Consider the following 23,090-nt stretch of genomic DNA (forward strand, 5'->3'; position numbering starts at 1 on the left):
GAAAGCTCTTCTCCACGCAGTGAGAAATGGAGCCAGCAGCGGCCACCAGGAAAACCCAGCAGAGAAAGCAGCACTCTCCCCCAGCCAATAGAGAATCTCAGTGGAAGACTCTACTGCTTCTGCTTGGGTCCTGTGCCACACTTGAGACCAACCACTGTTGCCAGAACGGTGAAATTCTATGATTGGCCGATCCTGGATCCTGAGCCCATGGAGGGCTGGGAGGCAGGGGGGAGGGTCTACTGCCATAATAAGGGGGATGGGAAAGCTTGCTGAATAGACAGAAACAATAATCCCAGTCTGTGACCCTAATAACCATACACCTGGGGATACTCCAGTAACCAAAACAGATCAAAAAAAAAAAAAAAAACTATGTCCTCACGGAACTTATATTTTAGTTGGAGGAAACAGACAGTAAACATAATAAACCATACCTCCGTTTATGTTCATAGTACTATTTTAGATCATGCAAAAAAGGCATCATCATCTTCATAGAGTGTTAAAAAAGCATAAAGTTTATTGTACTGATTACCTCATAGTTGGGCAAAACAGATATACAATAGCTTAATTACAATTGTGACAATAAATGCCAAGAAATAAGTGAAACCTGTTCTCTTGCTCTCAATTTTTTTTTTTAAAAAAAGTATAGAAGCACCCTTTTGTCATCATATAACAGGAAAAACTCTTGGTCGGGACCCAAGGCACAAGTTACGACTCAAAACCATACAGCCGTGAGGCTCCCTCTCATCATCAGAGGAAGCAAGTGCAGTTGTCATATTTTCCCTGACTGGAAGATTCCCTAACAAAACAGGCGTTGGGAGGGGCTCTTAACAATTCCACCCACTCCTACAGAGGATAGAGTAAGGACAACAGCACTTGGGGGACAACTGAGAAAATGGAAACACAAAAAAAGAGGCTCCTTCCTCAAGGAACTTCTATTTTAATTGGAGGAAACAGACAATAAGCATAATAAATAAATTAAATATATAGTATTAAGACAGTGAAACGTGCTAGAGAAAAAAGGAAAGCGTGGAAAGGGGGATGTGTGGGGCTTGTAATATAGAGAGGACCATCCCCTATATTCTCCACACTGTAGATTTTTGGCAACAATCCTCTTGCTGCTGGTAAAGACCACTCCAGGCCAGTGCAGAAAAGGGGAGGAGAAGAGAGAACCTGGGTAAACGTAAGAGTGGGATTCTGCCCTGGGTCGTGGCTTTGCCACATCTTGCCCAGTTTCCGCTTCAGTTTAGATTACTGTGCCCAACCTGGGTAATGATGTTAATTAAATCCATCTCCCATCTAGTTCATGGAATATTGTGTTGATAGTATCACGTGGCCTATAAGCTGACCCAGATATACATTTACCTTCATTTTGAATACTGAAAAGTTCACCTTTGGGTCTTTATGCTTCCTTCATCACCTATTCATTGAGCACCTACTATGTGCCAAACCCTGCTCTAGGCACTGGAGGTACAGCAGTGAGCAAGACACACAAAGTGTCTGTCCTAAGGAACTGACATTCTACTGGAGGAGATGAAAAATTCAAGGATAGATTAAGTAGGCGAGATACTGACAATACCAGTAAATAGTCCAGGCATGAGATGATCAAGTCCTGAAACTTAGATGGCTCTCAAACAAGGTGAACCAAATTCCTGACTATCTGTGGTCACCTGTAAAGCCCCTTCTATACAGGTGTCATGGTAATAAATTGGTATGAAAATTCAATTGTGGCTATTGAGTTTTTCTAAAATGTTGAAAGAACAGCTTCCTTTCTCTTACTGTTAATCCACTGTGGGAACAAAGAGACACACACCCTTCCATCTCCTAAGGTTTCTATTTTGTTAACTGCAAAAGTGTTATTCCAAGTTGTGTAAAAAAGCATGCGCTTTGGTTTCCAGAGTCTTTAGCAACTTATTATAGCACTATTGTTTTGTTTAAAAAAAAAAAAAAACGTGGTAGTAAGAACCATAACAGTAGTAAAAAAAAAAGTCATAACAATAGTAACATGTCATTTTTCAAATCAGAAAGTGAAGCTACACATCTCCTGGGACTGCTGTTGGCCAGGGTGTTTCAGTAGGAAGGGTAAAAAGAGAAGGATTCAAAAACACATATTTGGAAAAGAATCAACCCACACCTTTTATGTTCAAAGGTACAGGGTGCTAGGTAAACACGAGAGACTTGAAAACAAAAATGCAGACAACAATTTGGGGAGAGAAGCCTAACAGATGAAACAGAGGAAGCTACAAGACAGTGCGTTGTAAGCTCTAAATGCTTTCTCGCACAAGTTTCCCACCTCAACCTGGCTGATTTGCCCAAACACTCTTCCCCAGCCTGAGTAGCTCCGTGGAGTTGGTTGGAATCGTAAAGCAGCCTGAGAGAAGCAGTTCCTGAGTGTGTGCACACGAGTCCCTCCAGCCGGGATGTCAAGGAGACCAGCTTGACAACACTTTGACATTGCATATTTTGTACCCAGATTTTGTGGATGCAACAAACTTTCTGTGTGCACCATAATATGATCACATGGAGTGTTCATCACATATAACATGAGCTTATTGTAAACACCTCTCCCGAAAGAGGTGCTGCATTGCGTGCATCTCAACTGTTGGAAGAGCCTGCCAGCCAGAAAGACAAGATTTCCAAATAAGTTTACAGCCTCTGCTTACAGCAGCCAGACAACCCAAAAGTCATGTTATTTGGCATGGTTTCCCATTTACATCAATGGCAATGAAACGCACTTTGATTATTGATGGAAGGGCTTTTATAAATTGCACTTTAAATGGGGATACCTTGAAGAAACACCTACCTTATTGCTTCCCTTTAGAAACTGTGAATATCCTGGTTGGAATGTGGTCTCCCCCAAGATAAAGATAACTTAGATCAGTGCCTTTCTGATTTGTTTTGGGGTGTGTGTGCATGTGTGTGTGTGTGTGTGTGTGTGTGTGTGTGTGTGTGCTTTCAAAAACAATAACTGCAGCAAAACAAACTGCCAAGGAGCTGGTTTTCCCATCACTGCCCTTGGTAGGAACAGAAGGTCTGGAGAATATACTTGGAGAAAACCTATTTTTTTTTATCTGCACTAGATATTTGATGCCAAATATCTGGGAAATGAGTATCTGGTGGTTATGGAAGGTATCTTTGGGAGCTGCCTGGTCAACTGAGGAGCAAGCTGTAACCGTACAGCTGTCACTACAGCTTCCTGACTGGGATAACCAGCAGTTCATTGTTTATGAAATCTTTTCACAGAAAATAACACGTATTTTCAGGTCACCTCTCCTCAGTACCCCAAAACAGACAGCACCCGATGAAGTGAATGAAATTCAGAGATCTCTGTTCACCAGTCCAACTAGAATTCTGGCCATTGTATTGAAAGCAAACGCCCTATTTCACTCTTCAAATATTACTAGGAAACTCCAATATTGGTTCTGAACCCTACTTTCTCCAAAACTAGTCCTTCCTTTCAGTAACTATTTTCTTGCTAGAAAGAATCCTAAGAAAATATCAGAAGTTGAAGTAGGCTAGGGAGAGGGAGAGGAAAATCTAACAGCCAGAATGCATGCTGAATTTGAACTGTTGTTAAGTTCTTGGACCACCTGCCAAGGTGTCTGCAAGCATTCTGCAGAGAATAACTCTTCCTTTGATCAAAAGTCAGTGACCTGAGTCCCCAAACTTTTCTCCCCTGACAAACAAACAAACAGAAATATCTCCATGAATATTGAGCCACTATAACTGAAATCTAAGGACATCTCCTCTTCCCCAAAGAAAGCATGACTTGGAAACAGCAAGGCATTCCGAAGCACTCAGAAAGACAAGTCTCGCTGTTGAAAGGAAGGTAGCAGTGACTGTAATTAACAGAGAAGCGGTTGTGGAACTTCTAGGGCTGTATTTTTAAGGGTCATGCAGGAATGGGGGTGAGCAGTCGTGACTGTGGCTGTGTAGTAAAATACTGATGAGAGGGAAATAGGGCAAGAGAAGTAAACAGATCTACTTACAGCCCTCGGAGCCGAAGCCAGATTTTCTCGATCTGTTCGGGTTGCAGGTATTTCAGAGAGTTGCTCTCAAATTCTTCAATCTCCTTGGTTGGCGACTCCATAGCTGCAGGTTATCACGGGGAGTGAGGCCGAGAGAGTTTGGGCTGTCCCCTCCCGCCTCTTTGCCCAGCCCTGCCCTCGAGCCCCAGTCAGGTGGCGCGCGCGTCTGCCTGTCACTTTCTGCGTGCGCTCCCCCTTCTGCGACCCCCAAATCATGGCTTAAAGCGGGCCCGGAGGGCCGGGGACCCCAGGCCCACGTGCCCCCCGGAGGCAGCTGCGGGAACCAGCCATGCTGCTGGGCTAATGCCAAGGGTCGGAATTGTGCTCCTGATCTAGGAGAAAACACCTCAGACCTATTCGGATTCTTTTTTTTTTTTTTTCTCAAACAAAGCCAAGGAAGCGAACAGTTTGGCAGCTGAAGGACTGCAGGGGGGGAAAGGGAGGACCGAGTGGGGAGGAGAGGCGGCGAGGAGGGAGAACGTGAGAAGGGGAGAGCGGGGAGGCGGGGGGGAGTCTAGGGGGAGCCGACGCGGGGCTGGGCGGTCCGACCCGGAGGCCGTGCACCCCGGCTCCACCCGCGCCCCCTGCCCTGGGGGGCCCCGCGGCTCCCCCTCCCGGTCGTTCTCTGCCCAGCCATGCTGCCTTCCCGCCCCCTCTCTGTTTTGTGTCACTTACCAGCAGCTCTGCTGACAAGCGAGAAAACTGACAACTGAGAAGAGTCTTCTGCGAGCGCGCCGGGACCGGCGTCTGGTCTGGCACCCGCGGGCGCGGAGGGAGGGGCGCGCCGGGCACCGCCGGCGGCAGGGCACACGCTTGCCGGGCTCCAGCCCCGCACCCGGAGACCCGCGCGCGCCAGGGCGGCCCGGCGCGCCGATGGCTCCCGAAGCCCGCACAAAATGAATAGCACGGCACCGCGCGCGGAAATCCCAGGGAACCGAGGTCCGTGTCCTCCCAGGGGGCCGGTGGGGCAAACAGCCACGGCGAGGTTCCGCGGAGTTTGCGCTTGGAGCTTTCATTCACAGCGCTCACTTCCACGCCCGCCAGAGAGCCGGTTCCATTTTGAAATATTAAAGCAATTGACAGGGACTAAAGTAACCACACACCACACTTAGAAAGTCCCAATATGTTCTTGCTAGTGGGAGTCACCTCTCTCTCTCTCTCTCTACCCAAAATGGTGTGAGAAAAGGAAAATATAAACAAAAGTAAGGAGGTTGGAGTTTCCACTGATTCATGACAGACTCCCTAAAGGGTCCCTGGGCAGATGCTGACACTGGAGAGGAGTTTCAGCTCCACGAAGCTACAACTCAGTATCTGCGTCCCCCTAGGTCATTCACAATGTCAATAAAGTGTAATGCTCAGGCAGAGTGGATCCAGGTAATGCAGTTAAGAGGGGACGAGAGAGAGGTGGGATTAAAAGAAAGACCAAAGACAGAAAAAGAAAAGAAAGAAAAGATCCTGGCTCAAGCTGACTGAGGCCCGGACATCACAGGAACTGGTGGTCGAGCTCCCTTCTAGACGCAGCCACCACCGCTTCCCAGGGGCCATTTCAAACCTGGGACTCGGGGCTCCTGAGATTCAGGACGCAGCTTGCCCTATAAAGGTACTGTCCCTCACTGGCAGTTAATGATTCTTTCAGTCACACTCCCAGCATTCTTATTCTATCCATCAGATATTTGCCTGCTTCTCAAAATTCAGATAAACTTAAAGGTGAGAACTAGTTTTTCTCCATTGCTCAAGTAAAGTTCCATTCAAGTGGCCTTGATAAAGAAATTTTAAAAACAGTGTTTAAATCCTAAATGCTCATCCATTTGGAAGTGGGCATTTACTTTCCAGAAATTAGAGATGAGAGTGATGAGGACGGCATGGCTAGCCCCATTCACTGCAGTGGAGAAGGTACCTGCCTCAAGGTGAGATGACAGACCTTTTTGATTGAAAAGAACTTACACACTCACCTACCACACAAGCTGAAGTCACCTCATTAAAGTCAGTCCTTAAGGATTTTCTGGAAGCACATACAGTATCCATCAGACTGTGCACCTTGTGCAGCGTGCTGTCAGAATATGGAAGCTAGTAATGAGAATAATGGCGACCTTATATCCGAAACTTCCTATGGTCCGGTCCGTACTGTTCTAAGGGCTCTACACTCACATAACACCAGCAACAATGTTATGAAGCAAAAGCTATTATTATCATCTCCATTTTATAGCAGAAAACTGAAGCACAAGGAGGTTATCTCGACCTACCAGAAAGAGAACTGAACTGGAAAAGACCAGAGTTTGAGTTATGACATTACTGTATCCAAGACAAAACTGTCCCTCTCACAGGATCCCATTTTCCACATCTTTAAAGTAAAGAATTTATGCAAAAAGTTTTTTATGTCTGTTCCAGCTTCATGATTCTATGAGGTCATCTGGAGAGAAGTGGGGAAAGGAAATGCTGAAAAGGCAGATGCGTATTGCTGAATACATACTTTAACTACATCATGGTTTCTCCAAGGGCTGGCCTACAATGAAAGGATAGAAGGGAATGATAAAGGATGATACTCAACTTCCTGCCCTCCACCATACCTATCACTTTTCCTCATATTAGTGGGATTTTGATCAAGTCAGAGAAAAGCAAATTTTGAAAGAAAAAGGAAAAGAATAGTCTTTCACTTTAAGTAAGCTAATCAGAGAAGGAGAACCAAAAATAGTCTTTAAAAAAGTTTGTGAAACATGATTTTGTTTCATTTTAGAAAACTTAAAAAGTAAACACGTATGAGAAAGTTAATAAGGATATAACTTTTCTTTATTTTAGAACCATAGTCGTTTTTGGAGCTGGAGGAACCTTAAAGATAATCTAATTTAGACATCTTCGAATGTCTTAAGCAACACAATATTTTATTTCAAATTGACATCTTATAAGGGATTCTAATGCCTACCTCAGATTTTAAAAGTAAAGAAAGAGCTGCTCTGGTTGAATGAGGCAGTGGAGTACTTAGTTCTCAGGGTCAGAGTCCACCTCTGCCTTCTCCATATCCCATCTCTGAGTGACCAATGCTCCCACTTCACAGATGAGAACACTGAGGCCAAAGTACCACAAAACACCACAGGATTCCTTGCTTCTCATTCAGGGTTCTTTCTAAACTACACTAGGAAGAGTTTGCCTTCTCTCCGCCAACAAAATATTACTGCTTTTAGATACACCATGTTATTATGTTACTCAGATTTTATTTTCTCTTTATCTATCACAGACAGGGTATGCTTGTATGTTGTAGCAACATTACAAGCCACAATTTCTACTGGCATCCTGCTCAGAGGCAAGCAAAAAAAAAAAAAAAAAAAAAATTAGATACAAATCCACCCAGAAACAAAAGATCTAGGAAAACACAAAGCCACTCTCAACCTTGCTTTGGAGGTCAATTTCCATGGTGACTTCCTATCCCAGCTTTTTGAGTAAGACTTTTTAGAAAATCTTATATGGTGAAACATCATTAATTATACATAGACATGCATATATACATAAATATATTATATATAACATATATATACACACTCACATATATACATACTTATAATTGCCAATTTAAGGTAGTCTGCCAAATCAACCTACCTAAGGAGGAAAAAGACCTGTACTTGAAAAACTATAAGACACTAATGAAAGAAATTAAAGATGACACAAGCAGATGGAAAGATATACTGTGTTCTTGGTTTAGAAGAAGCAGTATTGTTAAAATGACCACATTACCCAAGGCAATCTACAGATTCAATGCAATCCCTATCGAAATACCAATGGCATTTTTCACAGAAATAGAACAAATAATTTTAAAATTTGTATGGAAACACAAAAGTCCCTGAATAGCCAAAACAATCTTGAGAAAGAAGAACAGAGCTAGAGGAATCATGCTCCCTGACTTCACATAATACTACAAAGCCACAGTAATCAAAACAGTATGGTACTGGCACAAAAATAGACACAGAGATCAATGGAACAGGATAGAGAGCCCAGAAATAAACCCACGCACTAACGGTCAATTAATCTAAACAAAGGAGGCAAGAATATACAGTGGAGAAAAGACAGTCTCTTCAATAAGTGGTGCTGGGAAAACTGGACAGCTACATGTTAAAAAATGAAATTAGAACATTCTCTAACACCGTATACAAAAATAAACTCAAAATGGATTAAAGACCTAAATTTAAGATTGGATACTATAAAACTCTAGAGGAAAGCACAGGCAGAACACTCTTTGACATAAATCATAGAAATATTTTTTTGGATCCGTCTCCTAAAATAAAGGGAAAAAAAGCAAAAATAAACAAATGGGACCTAATCAAACTTAAAAGCTTTTGCACAGCAAAGGAAACCACTGACAAAACGAAAAGACAACCTACTGAATAGGCGAAAATATTTGCAAATGATATGACCGATAAGAGATTAATATCCAACATATATAAACAGTTCATACAACTCAACATCAAAAAAACAAACAACCCGATTAAAAACTGGGCAGAAAAACTGAATTGACATTTTTTCAAAGAGGAAATGCAGATGGCCAACAGGCACATGAAAAGATGCTCAACATTACTAGTCATCAGGGAAATTCACATCAAAACCACAATGAGATATCACCTCACACCTGTCAGAATGGCTATCATCAAAAAGAACACAAATAACAAATGTTGGCGAGGATGTGGAGAAAAGGGAATCTTTGTACACTGTTTGTGGGAATGTAAATTGGTGCAGCCACTGTGGAAAACATTTTGGAGATTTCTCGAAAAACTAACAATAGAACTACCATATGACCCAGCAATTCTACTCCTCGCTATATATCAGAAAAAAAAAACAAAAACACTAATTCGAAAAGATACGTGCACGGGGACTTCCCTGGTGGTCCAGTGGTTAGGACTGCGCACTTCCACTGCAGGGGGTATGGGTTTGATCCTTGGTTAGGGAACTCAGACCCCACAAACTGCACAGCACGGCCAAAAAAAAAAGAAAGAGAAGATATGGGCACCCAATGTTCGTAACAGCATTATTTACAACTACCAAGGTATGAAGCAACCTAAGTGTCCATCAACAGATGAATGTCTAAAGACGTGATGTATATATACACAATGGAATACTACTCAGCCATAAAAAAGAATGAAATTTTGCCATTTGCAGCAATATGGATGGACTTGGAGGGCACTATGCTAAATGAAATAAGTCACACAGAGAAAGACAAATACTGTATGATCTCTCTTATATGTGGAATCTAAGAAAATACAACAAACTAGTGAATAAAACAAAAAAGAAGCAGACTCACAGATATAGAGAACAAACTAGTGGTTACCAGTGGGGAGAGGTGGGGAGAGGCAATAGAGGGATGGGGGAGGGGGAATGCAAACTATTGGGTGTAAGATAGGCTACAGAGATGTATTGTACAACACAGGGAATATAGCCAATATTTTGTAATAACTGTGAAGTGGAGTATAACCTTTAAAACTGTATAAAAAATAAAAACAAAAGAAATAAATAAAACCTTTGGCTCAAGAAAAAAAATAAAATAAAATAGTCCCCCAAATAGACAAAGAGTAACTTAGCCTAAGTACTATCAAACCTCTGCATAATCAGCATTAAGTATCAGAAGATCAGAAAGAAAGTGAACTCCCTGTACATGGCAGAGTTCAAGGAGAAGCTGCATGACTATCAGACAAGGGAGCAGGAATCAGGCTTCACAAGCATGAGAATGACCCCTCAGTTCCCTTTCATCGCTACAATGCCACGATTCAACAATAACCGCAATAAAAACAACCACTACCCTTACTGGCTATTGAGAACTACCCTGTGCCAAGCACCATGCTAAAAGCACATCACAGGTTGGTTCATTTTCACCCTCAACAAAACACTTCAGAAGAATTCATTATGTCCATTTACAAGTAAAGACAGAAGCGGCTCCCAAAGGTCAGATCAATTTTGCAAAGATGTACTGCTAAAGTGGCAAAGCCAGGTTTTAAACCAAGACTAGAGTACAAAGTTCTTTTCCCTTTGTTATACCTCCTCCCTGCAGACACATAAAAAGACAAATTAAAAGGTATATAACAGAGAGGGTGGAGCTGCAGGAGCACAGATGAGGGGTCCCGAAAACTGCGGGGGAATTACAGCAGCTACGTAGTGGAGATAACATCTGAACTGGATCTTGAAGGTGGAAGGTGGGTGGAGGCAGGTGATTCTAGAAAGAGGGAACTGTATGGGAGGATACACAGAAGCGTGAGAAGGGGTGGAGTGGCCAGCGATCCACAAACAATTTTGTGGCTTGACTATAAGTGCATGACTAAGAAGAACAGGAGAAAAATGCTGGCAGTGTCAGCCAGACCTGTGTGGTCATGGAAGAAGTTTGGGCTCTCTTCTGCAGATGATAGGGAGCTATGGGTGGCTCTAGGCAGAGGGAAGCATGGTCATATGTGGAGGGTACCTGCTGCCTGAATATGCATCATATACTGAGGTCAGCTCAGGGAACCTGCCTCAGGACCATGCAACAACCATGGGGCAAATGATAACCAGGGTTCCATAAGAGGAATCCAACTACCAAATGCAAACAAGCTCCTCAGCTTACCAAGGAAGAGCTAGACAAAGAAAACAGACAAAATCAGAAAAAGCACAGCATTATCTCCCATGAACACCCATCTTCTAGCTACAAGATTATGACTGCTTGCTTTGACCTCCATGAAGCAAGCCAGTGTCCCTGATACATTTTTCATAATTTGGCAATGGCGTCATCTAGAGTCTTTTGATGGGAAAATTCTGGAGAGGCATTTAGGACATTGGAAGTAGCACCACCAGGCACAGCAGCCCCTCCTTCCTGCCCACACCAGATGTGAGCCAGCCCCCAGGACACACAGTCAACACAGGCTCTTCTCTCCCATGGGCTTTTCTTTCCAGCAAGGGGCCTCTTTGGTGACAGTCACACTGGTTTTCCCTTTGATGTCTTCTCTTTTTGGTTTCATAGTTTGGGGCAGATTCTATACTAGGAACTACCTCCACCAGGAAAAAAAAAAAGATGCAAAAAGAGACAGTGGACTGACGAAGCCCAGAGGACATATTCTCAGCCCCATGTGAAATGGGGCTCAAGTATCCAGAGTGTAGCCCAGTGAGGCAGGGAGAGGAGATGGGAGAGACAGGATGGAGTCCCAGCTCAGGGGTGGTCTGATGTAACCTGCATGTGATCCAGTTTTTGCCCCTATCTCTGGAAGGATCCTTCAGTTGCTCTGACAGGAGAAGTTCATGTAACCCTTCCAGTGGAGGTAAATACAGGAAAAGGAAAGGACTAGGAGTAGCACTGAATCGTCTGTGACCCAGAACAAGACCCTTCTCTTCTCTTCTCTGGCCATGGCTGGGTTGGGCTCAGTGACCTCTGGATCTTTTCCCAGCTCTCACATGCCCTGATTCAAAACCCACAGCCTGACCTGAGCTAACCAAGCTTTTCATTGACCCAAAAAAGCTGTAGGAAAACCTGGAGTCTAGCCCCTGGCTAGATTTGACTATAACAAACATGGCCTAGGTTGGCCAATCAGAGGCATCCACCTCCTATCTCTGAACAAAGTGATTGGTCCGAGAGCGACATGTAACTAAAGCAGATTCAACACCAGTTCTTTATGGGAGATTTGATGTGGTCCCTGGGAAAGAGAGAGGAGGTCTATTTGTCTTTTCTTTGGGATAACAGAGAAAAGCAGACAGAAGAACTAAAAAGACAAAGAAAAAAATATGAAAGGGTCTTTCGAGCCCCTTGATCCTGCTATGCCTGAAGCCAGAACTACCCATGGACTTTTAAGTTATATGAACAAAATAAATATCTCCTCCACGCCCCCCCCATTTTTTTTTTTCACTTAAACTAGCTTGAATCAAATTTCTGTCACTGACGACTAAGAGAATCCTAATTAATACAACTCCTCCCTTAGAGGACTACTGTAAGGAATTAAAAAAAAAACAACAACACGTATGACCAGTGCCTTAAACACTGAAGGCTCTCGTGAGACAGTAGTTCCTCCCCCATCTCATCTATCCAACAGCACATGAAGGAAGGAAAGATGGAAAACGGTACAGGAACCTTGGCGTGCAGAGCACCCAAGGTAAATATAAAGAGACTTTATTATCCTGATAAATAGACAGGTCAAAAATTGTGTTTCAATAATTTTTTGATAATGGCCTCTCAAAGCATTGCCATATTACACACATTAGCCCCTCCAAACAACCCTAGAGTGAATAAAACACATATTATTTTCATCCCCAGTTTAGAAAGGAAGTGGATGAGATCTGAGAGGTCTCTCGGTGCCCTCCGGATAGCCTACCCTCCAGCTAGTGGCAGGGAAACATGACAGCACAAGGCTTTCCTGACTCCTGGCCCCAGTGGCCACTCTGCCTCTCAGAAAAATTGCCAACCCAGCAAAATTAACTTGGTTGTACTAATGAAATTGAAAATTTTGTTCACGTAAAACTGCTGATGCTACAGTCAGCCAAATTCTGACCCAAATGCACATAAATCAGCACGTTGTTCTTCTGTCACTGTAAAGCAAATTTGAATGTGGAAAACCTCAGTGCTGAAAGGGAACTTAGCTATCCCTTTACCTAAGCTCCAAATTCTGAGAAAAAAGGGCAGCCCCAGCAGGTTAGATAAATGCACAAGGCCCAGCGCTTGATTTTGGCAAAGCCAGGACCAGAAGCCATGTCCCCAGACCCCCGGCCCAAGGCTCCTTTATCTCTGAACTTCCTTCCCGGGTCTCAAGAACAGCTCCTGCTTCCACCTGAGGATTTGATTCAAGGGTTTGTTCACAGATAAGAAGAAGAAATGCCCACTACAACCATAGGCCACTGGCAAAGGTTTCCTGAAGGAAAATAGAGGAAGAGAGACTCCAGGAAAGTGGAAATGTGTGTGGTGGCTCAGGTCATAACCAGGAGTGACGGGTGTAAGGGGGCCAGGAAAGGGACAGTGGAGAAAGGCTGGATCTGCAGACTGAGGTGGGCCTGAACTACCATAGGAAAGCATAGTCTTTTTATGCTCTTGCCGATAGGGAATCATTAAAATCTGTTGAGCAGGTGTGTAGCAGATGCAAAGTAGAATTGTGATCTAACAAGTATGATTTATAAAGAAAGATAAAAAGAAATTTTAAAAATTGATTTTGAACTGCCACCAGAAAAGATTTGCAGATGCTTGTCTCTGTATCTAGGGGGGTGGGGGGAGACAATCTCACAAATAAATGCTGGAAACTTTTAAATCCATTCATTCAACAAACCTTTTCTTAGTGCTTATTATGTGCCAGGCACTCTGTGATAGTAGGTATGCAGTGGTCAATAAAAAATCCAGTGCCTGCAGCAAGGAGCAACAGTCTAATTAGGGTAACAGATGCTAAACAGATTATAAAACAATAAATACATCAATATCAGCTGTGAAAAGTGCTGAAAAGAAAATAAACAGAAACTGTTTTCTCCAGTATAGAAAACATTGGGGGTGGGACCTATTTATAAATAAGTTGGGCACTTCAGCCAACTATTGCTATGTAACAAACGACCCTCTAAGATTCAGTGGCTAAAATTTAGGACAACAGCAAAACCATCTTTTATCTCTCATGATTCTGTGGGTTGACCAGGCAGTTCTGCTGCTGGTCTTGTTTGGGGTCTCTCATGCAGTTGCAGTCCGATGTCTGTTGGGGCTAGAATAACCAATATGGTTTCACTCACATCTCTGGGGCCTTGGCAGGGACATCTCTCTCTCTCTCCCTCTCTCTCCCTCTCTCTCCCCCCTCTCCCTCCTCCACCTCCCTCTCTCTCCCTTCCCCCACTCCCTCCCCTCTCCTCTGTCCACATGGTCTCCATGTGGTTTGCTGAGACTTCTTTATTTTTTTTTAATTTTTTTTAACATCTTTATTGGAGTATAATTGCTTTACAATGGTGTGTTAGTTTCTGCTTTATAACAAAGGGAATCAGCTTTACATATACATACATCCCCATATCTCCTCCCTCTTGCATCTCCCTCCCACCCTCCCTATCCCACCCCCCCTATCCCACCCCTCTAGGTGGTCACAAAGCACCGAGCTGATCTCCCTGTGCTATGAGGCTGCTTCCCACTAGCTATCTATTTTACATTTGGTAGTATTTATAAGTCCATGCCACTCTCTCACTTTGTCCCAGCTTACCCTTCCCCCTCCCCGTGTCCTCAAGTCCATTCTCTACATCTGCGTCTTTATTCCTGTCCTGCCCCTAGGTTCTTCATAACAATTTTTTCTTCTTAAATTCCATATATATGTGTTAGCATACGGTATTTGTTTTTCTCTTTCTGACTTACTTCACTCTGTATGACAGACTCTAGGTCCATCCACCTCACTACAAATAACTCAATTTCATTTCTTTTTACGGCTGAGTAATATTCCATTGTATATATGTGCCACGTCTTCTTTATCCATTCATCTGTCGATGGACACTTAGGTTGCTTCCATGTCCTGGCTATTGTAAACAGAGCTGCAATGAACATTGTGGTACATGACTCTTTTTGAATTATGGTTTTCTCAGGGTTTATGCCCAGTAGTGGGATTGCTGGGTCATATGGTAGTTCTATTTTTAGTTTTTTAAGGAACCTCCATACTGTTTTCCATAGTGGCTGTATCAATTTGCATTCCCACCAACAGTGCAAGAGGGTTCCCTTTTCTCCACACCCTCTCCAGCATTTATTGTTTGTAGATTTTTTGATGATGGCCATGCTGAGACTTCTTTAGATGGCAAGTTCATTGCCAGAGCAAGCGTTCTAAGTGGGAGGAGGTAGAAGCGTCCATCATCTTAAAGGCCAGGCCCAGAACTGGCACAGCATCATTTCTACTGCATTTGGCTGATTAAAACAACCACACAGACTAGCTCTGATTCAACGGCAGGAGAAATAAACTCCACCTCCCAAGGCAGAGGGGAGGGTGGAAGTGACAGATTTTACAGCCATCTTTACTCCACCTAGGTGGTCAGGGATGGCCTCCGTGAGCAGGTGACATCTGAGCCAAGACCTGAAGGAGGTAAAGGAGTCATCCAGGTAATAAGCAGAAGAAAAGCATTTCCGACAAAAGGGAACAGCAAATGCAAAGATTCTGGGGCAGAAAGAAGCATTTGATGGGGTCAAGGAACTGGAAGGAGGCAAGTTAGTTGTGACTGGAGAGATGCGGCCAAGGGAAGACTGGCCTGGGATTAGGTGGAGGAAGCAGGTGGCTAGGGCCACAGCAGAGACTTGAGGGCAGATTTACAGACCAGCTTCCACTTGAAGTGCAATGGGAAATCATTAGGGATTACAAGAGCTGTGTGTTCATAAAGGATCACTCTGGTTGCTATGTGAAGAATGGCCGGAAAGGAGCAAGAATGTCCCCTGGCTTAATCAAAGATGCTAAATGATCTCAAGAAGTGACCTGAACTGAGGACAGACTCTAGACACATGAGCTCCAGCATTCAAAATCCACAGTGACAATACGGAACTAATTCGTCACTGATGATGAACTAATTTCCCTGTTGGTAGGGTTACTACAGGATTCACTAGACTACTCTCCTGGAGGACAGAGGTCACAACTGCCTTGTCCATCACTGTCCCTCGAGTGCATAACAGACCAAATGACAAATGACCAAATGGGCTTCTCAGAGAAGGACTGTAAAATTTATTTCATTATGGTGCACGATGATTCCTGCCATATAAACTATATTCAAAGAGCAAACCCCAGACATGGAAACAAATGAACCTTCAACAAGACCAGAAGCCAATGTGGGATTATCCAGGGAAAGGCAATAAAGCATTGCCCAGGTTACATTTTGGTGCATAAAATGTTAACTTTCAATTATCTGGCAGCTGTACCTCCAGAGAAGTGAAATGTTACTTTTCTGTGTGATTCAGCACACAAGGGGAATGAGGGCTATTAACTACTCCTGACAGTATTTTCAAAATTGTCCTTGAGTACATCTAAATGGTCCATTCTAGTCCCTGTGGTTCTCAGAAGTGAAAGGATTTTTAAGACCCAGGAGAGTTAAAGAACAACAGCACCATGAATGCCTTCCACCCACACACTTTTGACAGATTCAGTCTAATAAAAAAGACCCTGAAGGCACCTTGATTTGGCCCATAATCCTTCACACTTACAGACTGTCAGACCCATCAGAAGTTGATATATGCTTACATTTCTACTTCTAAGAAATAAACAGACTCCTATAAGCAGGGAGTGGGACTTGGTTTATGGAGAGGAATGGAAACTTATGGACACAGTTTAAAAGTAATTAGCACGCAAAACAAATTAGCAAAAGACTAAAAGTGCTAGATGCCTCCATTACCACCATGCAACCAGGGGGACCCTCACACATATGGTTATGTGACTTCCCCACAGCCTGGGCTAATGTAAATGAAGACATGAAAATTACTCTCCTCAATGGGATTGAGGAGGCACGTGAGAATTTTAACTAAAGTGTTGAAAGGGAAGAGTGCTGAGTCCTTGAAAATACCTCCAATCAAGTCAATTAAGATCAATTGTAAGTCAATTAGAAGCCATTCTGCTTTCACTATGGGCAAACCAAACAGAGCCTTCTGAATCAATTAGTCTCTAAATAAGAAAGACTTCATTTAATACTTCCCTTTCCCCACCCAAGCACAGAGAGCATGCGTGAAAATCGGTCCCCACCTCACCCATCCGTACAACGTAACAGAAGTGCCCTCTGCATCGTGTGCAGAAACCAGTCTCATCTGCCGTGGAGGTTGGAATTTTAATGATCAGAATTTTAATGTTCATAATAATTTCCCATACATGTACTCCAATTCTATAGTATATGATTCAATTCACCAGAAACCAACCATTTCTGCCAGATCAGTTCCACGCAATTCCTCAAGATGCTACCATTGCCTGAGACTTGGGACCACTTTTCCTATTAATTTATTGCAGGACTTATCTGCCTGTGTGTGCCAGAGCCAGCTGGTCAGAGAGGAAATTTTAATGCATGACCTTTTCAAAACCTCTCCACCTCCCATAGCAAAGCCAAACTTGGTTAAGGGTTTACTGACAGAAGGCTGGTCATTTACTACTGGTAACCTCGGGAGTTTTATTTGGTAACTGTGGCTTTTAGAAACAACGTTCCCATTAAAATGAAAATGTGTTTATGTCAGAATACTGGCAGGGAGACTTACACCATTCAATTTGATTATAAATTTTGATTAGAATTTCAGTGACAGCCTACTTTCCACGGTCACTATCTAGCCCTGGAGGCCACGACTAATAAATGCATCATCATAAACCATTTAAAACACGAAAGAAAGGGGGGAAAAAAAGGAAAGAAGGAACAAAAACCACTCCTTAAAAAGCTACGGAATATTTCAAGGCAAAAGGACTTCTGAAAAGTAGTGACTGGACTTTCTTTCTCTCTTTTTTTAAGCCAATTAAGCAGGTGCTTACATTTGAGAGCTTATCTGAGTTTGCTCTGCAAAAGTACACGTGAACGCATTATTCTGGGCATGCTGGCTGTAACCTGGCTCGCGTCATTTCGTGCCGCTGGCTGAGCCCATCCCGCCTGGCATTTGCAAACACTCGGCCACGCTCTTCTTGTCTTTGGGTCGCAAAGGCGGCCGGAGCCCCGCAGCGGCGAGGAGGCCCCATTTGTCCCAGCTGCTGCGAACCCTCGCACCGAACCCATATTCCGTCAGCCTGCGCTTTCACCGCCGCAACTGATAGCGCCCCCGAGGCTCCGTGACGTCGCCCGGTGTTTGCAAAGCGGAGGAAAATCCCTCTTCGCATCGTCGGGCTCTGACCTCACTCCAGCGGAGCGGAGCGCGCTGGCCTGCCTTTAATCACCCGTGAAATGGTACAGGACAGAAGCTGCGCGGAGGAGAGGCTGCGCGATAATCACCCACCGGGACGACCAGATGTGACTCACGCTTTTCACCTTTGGAGGGAAGTAACATTTTGGAGCAGGATTCCACCCTGGCCTGCCTCCAAGGGACACAGGAGAGAGAGAATACCCTTCCTGTTCTCGGCAGACAAGGAGCGTGCAATGCAGCTGGAAGAAAATGGGCCAACATCAATAATGCATCGGGACCCATGGCTGACATTTTTCAGCTATCTGGGTAATTGAGCAGTGGTCAAAATACAGCTCTAAAAGGCCACGTGTGGACAAAGCCATCACTGTTACTGAAAGGGCAGGTTTAACCCTGGATGATATCTAGAGGACCTATCCAATCCCTCTTCTTTCCCCAGACATAAATATTGCTCCCAACATGAGTAGTAACAGTAACAGTAGTAGTACAATTAATAATAGTAATAATGATGGCTACTCTCTATTGTATGTATGTGTGTACTTCTCTCTTTGCAAGTACGATATCCCATGAAACCCTCACACTGACACTTAACTGGCCCAAGGTCACATTGTAAGGGGCAGAACTGGATTTTAACTGAAGGCTGTCATTGACCTGCCCCACTACGGGTTCTCTCAGACATCGGGGTTTTTGTATAAGTTGGGAGGCTAACTCTCTGTGTCTGAACAACTAACAGCCCTCTGACCCAAAGCCTTCTGATGACGGTACCAGAACTTTGCAGTTACCAACCACTTCAAGCCATGTTTAAGCAGCTGTACAAACAAGAATGAGTACAGTAGAGACCGCTAGCCCAAGGCCACACTTGCAGACAGTGGCAGTGCTGGAATAAAAAGAAGCCTGCAGTGAGAACACCTGAGGGCAAATCTCAGGTACACAATACAGTGTTATTAACTACAGTTGCCATGCTGTGCATTACATCTCCAGAGCTTATTCATCCTGCATAGCTGAAACTTTGTACCCTTTGACCAGCATCTCCCCATTTCCCCTTTCCCCCCACCCCTGGCAACCACTATCCCACTCTCTGCTACTCTCTGTTGGACTGCTAAGAGAGTAAATCTCTGTTTTGGCATTTTTTTTCAATTTTTATTAAAATATAGTTGATTTACAATGTTCTGTTAGTTTCAGATGTACAGCAAAGTGATATATACATACATGTGTATATATAGAGATAGATACTTTTTTAGATTCTTTTCCATTATAGGCTATTATAAGATATTGAGTATAGTTGCCTGTGCTATACAGTAGGTCCTTGTTGGTTATCTATTTTATATATAGTAGTGTATATATTTTAATACCAAACTCCTAATTTATCCCTCCCCTGCTCTTTCCCCTTTAATAACTGTAAGTTTTTTTCTATGCCTGTGAGTCTATTTCTGTTTTGTAAATAAGTTCATTTGTATCATTTTTTAGATTCCACATATAAGCCATATCATATGATATTTGTCTTTCTCTGTCTGACTTGCTTCATTTAATATGATAATCTCTAGGTCCATCCATGTTGCTGCAATTGGCATTATTTCATTCTTCTTTACGGCTGAGTAATGTTCCATTGTGAATATATCCCACATTTTTTTTTTAACATCTTTATTGGAGTATAATTGCTTTACAATGGTGTGTTAGTTTCTGCTTTATATCAAAGTGAATCAGCTATACATATACATATATCCCCATATCTCCCGGGAAACTCCTCCATCACCCACTCCGGTTTTTGCTTTAGCCTGGCAGCATTTTTCCTACTCTCCAAGCAGAGAGAAGACCACAGTAAAAATTTTACTTGCTTGCTTCATTAAGGCAAGGCAAAGCAGTTTCTTGGTACCACTTTCTTGCCTTTAAACTCCTCTCATTCCTTTCATCTAATTTTTCTCTTGCAAGAAGCAAGAAATCAAAACAAAATGTTTTCCTGGAATGATACACGTAAATGAAGACAAAATGATGGGAACTGGGATTAAATGCTACAGAGCTGAAAATAATGCATGGGGCTAAGTGAGCCAGCAGCCCTATTGTTAATAACATAAATAACAGTCATAATAAAGTAATAACGCTTCTGCATTTAACTCTCTTTGGGATGGTCCTTTTCTCAGGCTTCCCAAAATCACAGCCCAGAATTACGCTGAGGGCTGGAGGGGTTCTGCCCTCTGTGATCTGTACTCAACCTAGATTAATGAAGCATTCGTAACACCTGTGCCTACACTTCCTGCACTGTCATCCCAGTCATCTCAGGGGTGGTTTCATCCGCGTGGGAGCAAGCCTCTAAATTCCAGTGGTACCAGGGATTCAAAAGGCAATGACCTTGACATACACAGGCTCTCCTCTCACCACCCACGAAGCTTAGCACCAAGACTAGACAAAAGCTATCTTCCACCCTGGAATTAATCATCATTTTGGAGTTTCCATTACAAATCTTTGTTTAGAGAAGCCCAGAAAAGCAGACCAATCATTGGGTGTTGGAAATGTTTTCAACTTTGAAGGATCAAGGGCACCCTTTGAGAATCTGATAAAAGTTACAGACTTTGTTTCTATCTATTTAAATAAAATGTGTATACCATGATTTGCATATATTTTTAGGAGGCTCTTTGACCCTCCCAGAGCTCATCCAGCCCCCTTTCCCAAAAATCCTGCTGTAGCTTAATGACATGGGTTTTGTGTGTGTGTGTGTGTGTGTGTGTGTGTGTGTGCGTGTGTGTGTGTGTGTGTGTGTTTGCTCTTCATAGCACCAAAAGAAAATGGTATGAACTAAAAAGAGAAGAAAATTAAAAGTATATTCAAGTTCTTCAAAAAAAAAAAAAAGGAACTGTGCTTAATGAGCAACAAATATATGTCAAGTTCTCTACCAGGCATATGACATGCATTTTTGCATGTAATCCGCTTCATAATTGTATAACAACAAGGACGGTGTCTTTCATATTCACCTCTCTGTCCCCAGTGCCTTTCACAGTGCTGGTGCTTACTGAGTATTTGAGTGAATTAATTATTACTAATTTGTAGCTGAGGCAACAGAGCCTCCAAGAGATTAACTTACACAAATCAGACAGGGAATGAGTGGTAGAGGTGGAATTTGAACTCAGATCTGTCTGTCCCCTTTCCCCTGCACCTTGATGAACATTTGATGTGATCTTCTCTGAGACTAAAGCAAAGACACGAACACAAATAAATTATATACAGTGTTGGAGGCCAGTGCTGTGGGAAACAGGAGAAGACAAGCAGGAGGGACTGAGAGTATGCGGGAGGGGCCCGTTAGAGCTCTGACCGGGGCGGTGAGTGTCAGCCTCTCCGGAGGTGAGATTTGAGCAAAACCTTGAAGGAGGTGAAGGGGTGAACTGTGCAGGGGCACAGAGGAACAGCTCAAGCCAGGCCCCAGCGTGGTAGCATGCCTGGTGGCTCAAGGACCAAGGAGCTACAGCGTGACAGAATCACGCGAGGGGGTGCGGAGAGGTAACGGGGGGCTGTGAAAGGCCACATGTCAGTCACTGCAAGGACTCTGGCCTTTACTCGGAGTGAAATGGGAACTCGCTGCAAGACTCAGAGCAGGGTGGGAGCATAGTCTGACTTCCAGCCTGCAAAGACGTCTTTGGCCGCTGGCACGAGGCCGGAGCGTAGCAGGGGCCAGGGCAAGAGTGGGGAGTCCAGGCGGGAGGCCACATCCAGTTATTCAGGCAAGAGATGATGGTGGCTTGGCCAGGTGGTAGCAGTGGAGATGGAGAGAAGCATATCCCTGATGTGCAAGAGGGAGTTAAGGATGACTCTAAGGTTTTTGGCCCAAGCAACAGAACTGACATCTGTTTAGGCTCATCCCTACATTCTAAGAAGACAAGCCTTAAAAGCCTGCTGTCTTATTCTCAAAGCCTCAGAATCAACCTGGGAGAAATAATATGATGTTTAAAGTTTCCAAAGATGTTTCCCTTTTTCTTTGCATAAGAGAGATGTCACTCCATGTAGCCCTGTGACAAGAGGCAGGAAGGAATTCCTTTAAAAGTCTATGTTATTCACTTGATTTAAGTTTTGGAAAGCAAGCTTTGGAAAGCGTTTCCTTTGTCTTACTCCCTCCCTTCATGTCTAAGGCTGCACAATGCTCTCTCCTGTGGAAGGCTACAAAATCTTCTCTCCTGCTCTGCTAGACCCCAGGTCAGTACCTGGACACACACACACCCATGCTGGCCACGAAACGCTGGTGCTTTCAAACAGCTTTCTGAAACCGGGAGCTCTAGACAGATGCTGACTTCCGGGTGACCTGAATCTGACACCCAGAGTGGGAAGTCAGGGCTGTCTCTCCCCGACCAGCATTCCTGGTTAGCCTAGGCTAGGCTGCCAGGCAAATGTTGAGCATCGGCTCTGGACACAATCAAGAGTGAATCTGGAGCTCACTCCCAGACCACACTGCTCAGCCAAGGAGATACTCCACAGGAGGTTAAAGCAGAAAGTGCTGAAGGCTTTGCAGAGGGTAAGTGTCCCACTTTTTCCTTTGAGGGTTTGCTTTTAAAAATGCCAAAATAGAAAAGCCAAGATGATAGACAAACTATATTTCTGGAAGGAAAAATTTATTGCACGTCTACTAGGTGCCTGGCACGGTGCTGGGTGTTTTTTAAAAGCACTGTGTTGCTGAATCTACACAACATCTGAGAAGTCAGCATAATTTTCTCCATTTTTCTGAGAAGGAAAGTTTCAGAGAGGTTAAGCAACTTGCCCAAAGTGACCCAGCTAGTCAGCACAGATGTCCGACTTCAAAGTAGAGCTTTCACCACAACTGCCTCTAGGGTGATTGACAGTCTCCATGTGCCTGGGACTGAGCGGGTTCCTGGGATGCTGGACTTTCAGTTTTAAATGCAGGAAAGTGTAGGGCAAACCATGACCAGAGAGTCACCCTAGCACCCTAGCTGCCTCTTTAAATGAAAATATGCACATGTAAAGTGCAGTCATTTCACAAATACCTAGACAATTCAGTAGAATAACTGAAGTCTTTCAAAACATCATTGAGAGAGTTATAAATACACACCTTTAGTCAAGGTAAATATGGGCTCCTACGGGGTTCACCTTTAAGAAAAGCAGGTTTCTTTCCCACCCAGTTAAAAGTCAGTCTTCTGCAATTATAAGAGTGGAGTCCTTGGTGAGAATTTGCTACAGAACATTAATCCCCAATTTCCTACACATTTTACTGGGATCGATTCCGCCAGCTGACTCCCAAAGCAAGCTTGCCAGTGTGTGTTCCCCAAATCCAGTTCCCTTTTGCATCTGTTTGCTGCAAA

The 23,090-nt window shown here is 43.6% G+C and overlaps 1 protein-coding gene across 11 annotated transcripts in view; it reads right to left on the minus strand.

Moving 5' to 3' along the window:
- Positions 1 to 23,090, minus strand: part of PDE1C (phosphodiesterase 1C) — a 613,608-nt gene that overhangs the window by 317,060 nt on the left and 273,458 nt on the right. Inside the window, exons 1-2 of one of the 11 annotated variants that reach the window (XM_082399444.1) lie at positions 4,701 to 13,695; positions 3,987 to 4,089 (exon numbers count right to left, since the gene is read on the minus strand). The exons of 9 other annotated variants lie outside the window; for them this stretch is intronic. In XM_082399444.1, the coding sequence (XP_082255570.1) occupies positions 3,987 to 4,087 (101 nt within the window). In that variant the 5' untranslated portion in view covers positions 4,088 to 4,089; positions 4,701 to 13,695. Of the gene's footprint in view, positions 1 to 3,986; positions 4,571 to 4,700; positions 13,696 to 23,090 lie in introns of those variants that run through there. One more of the 11 variants, XM_082399443.1, reaches the window with a different exon arrangement.

The sequence above is a fragment of the Balaenoptera borealis genome (genome assembly GCF_965194805.1).
Source record: "Balaenoptera borealis genome assembly, chromosome: 7".
NCBI classification, from domain to species: domain Eukaryota; kingdom Metazoa; phylum Chordata; class Mammalia; order Artiodactyla; family Balaenopteridae; genus Balaenoptera; species Balaenoptera borealis.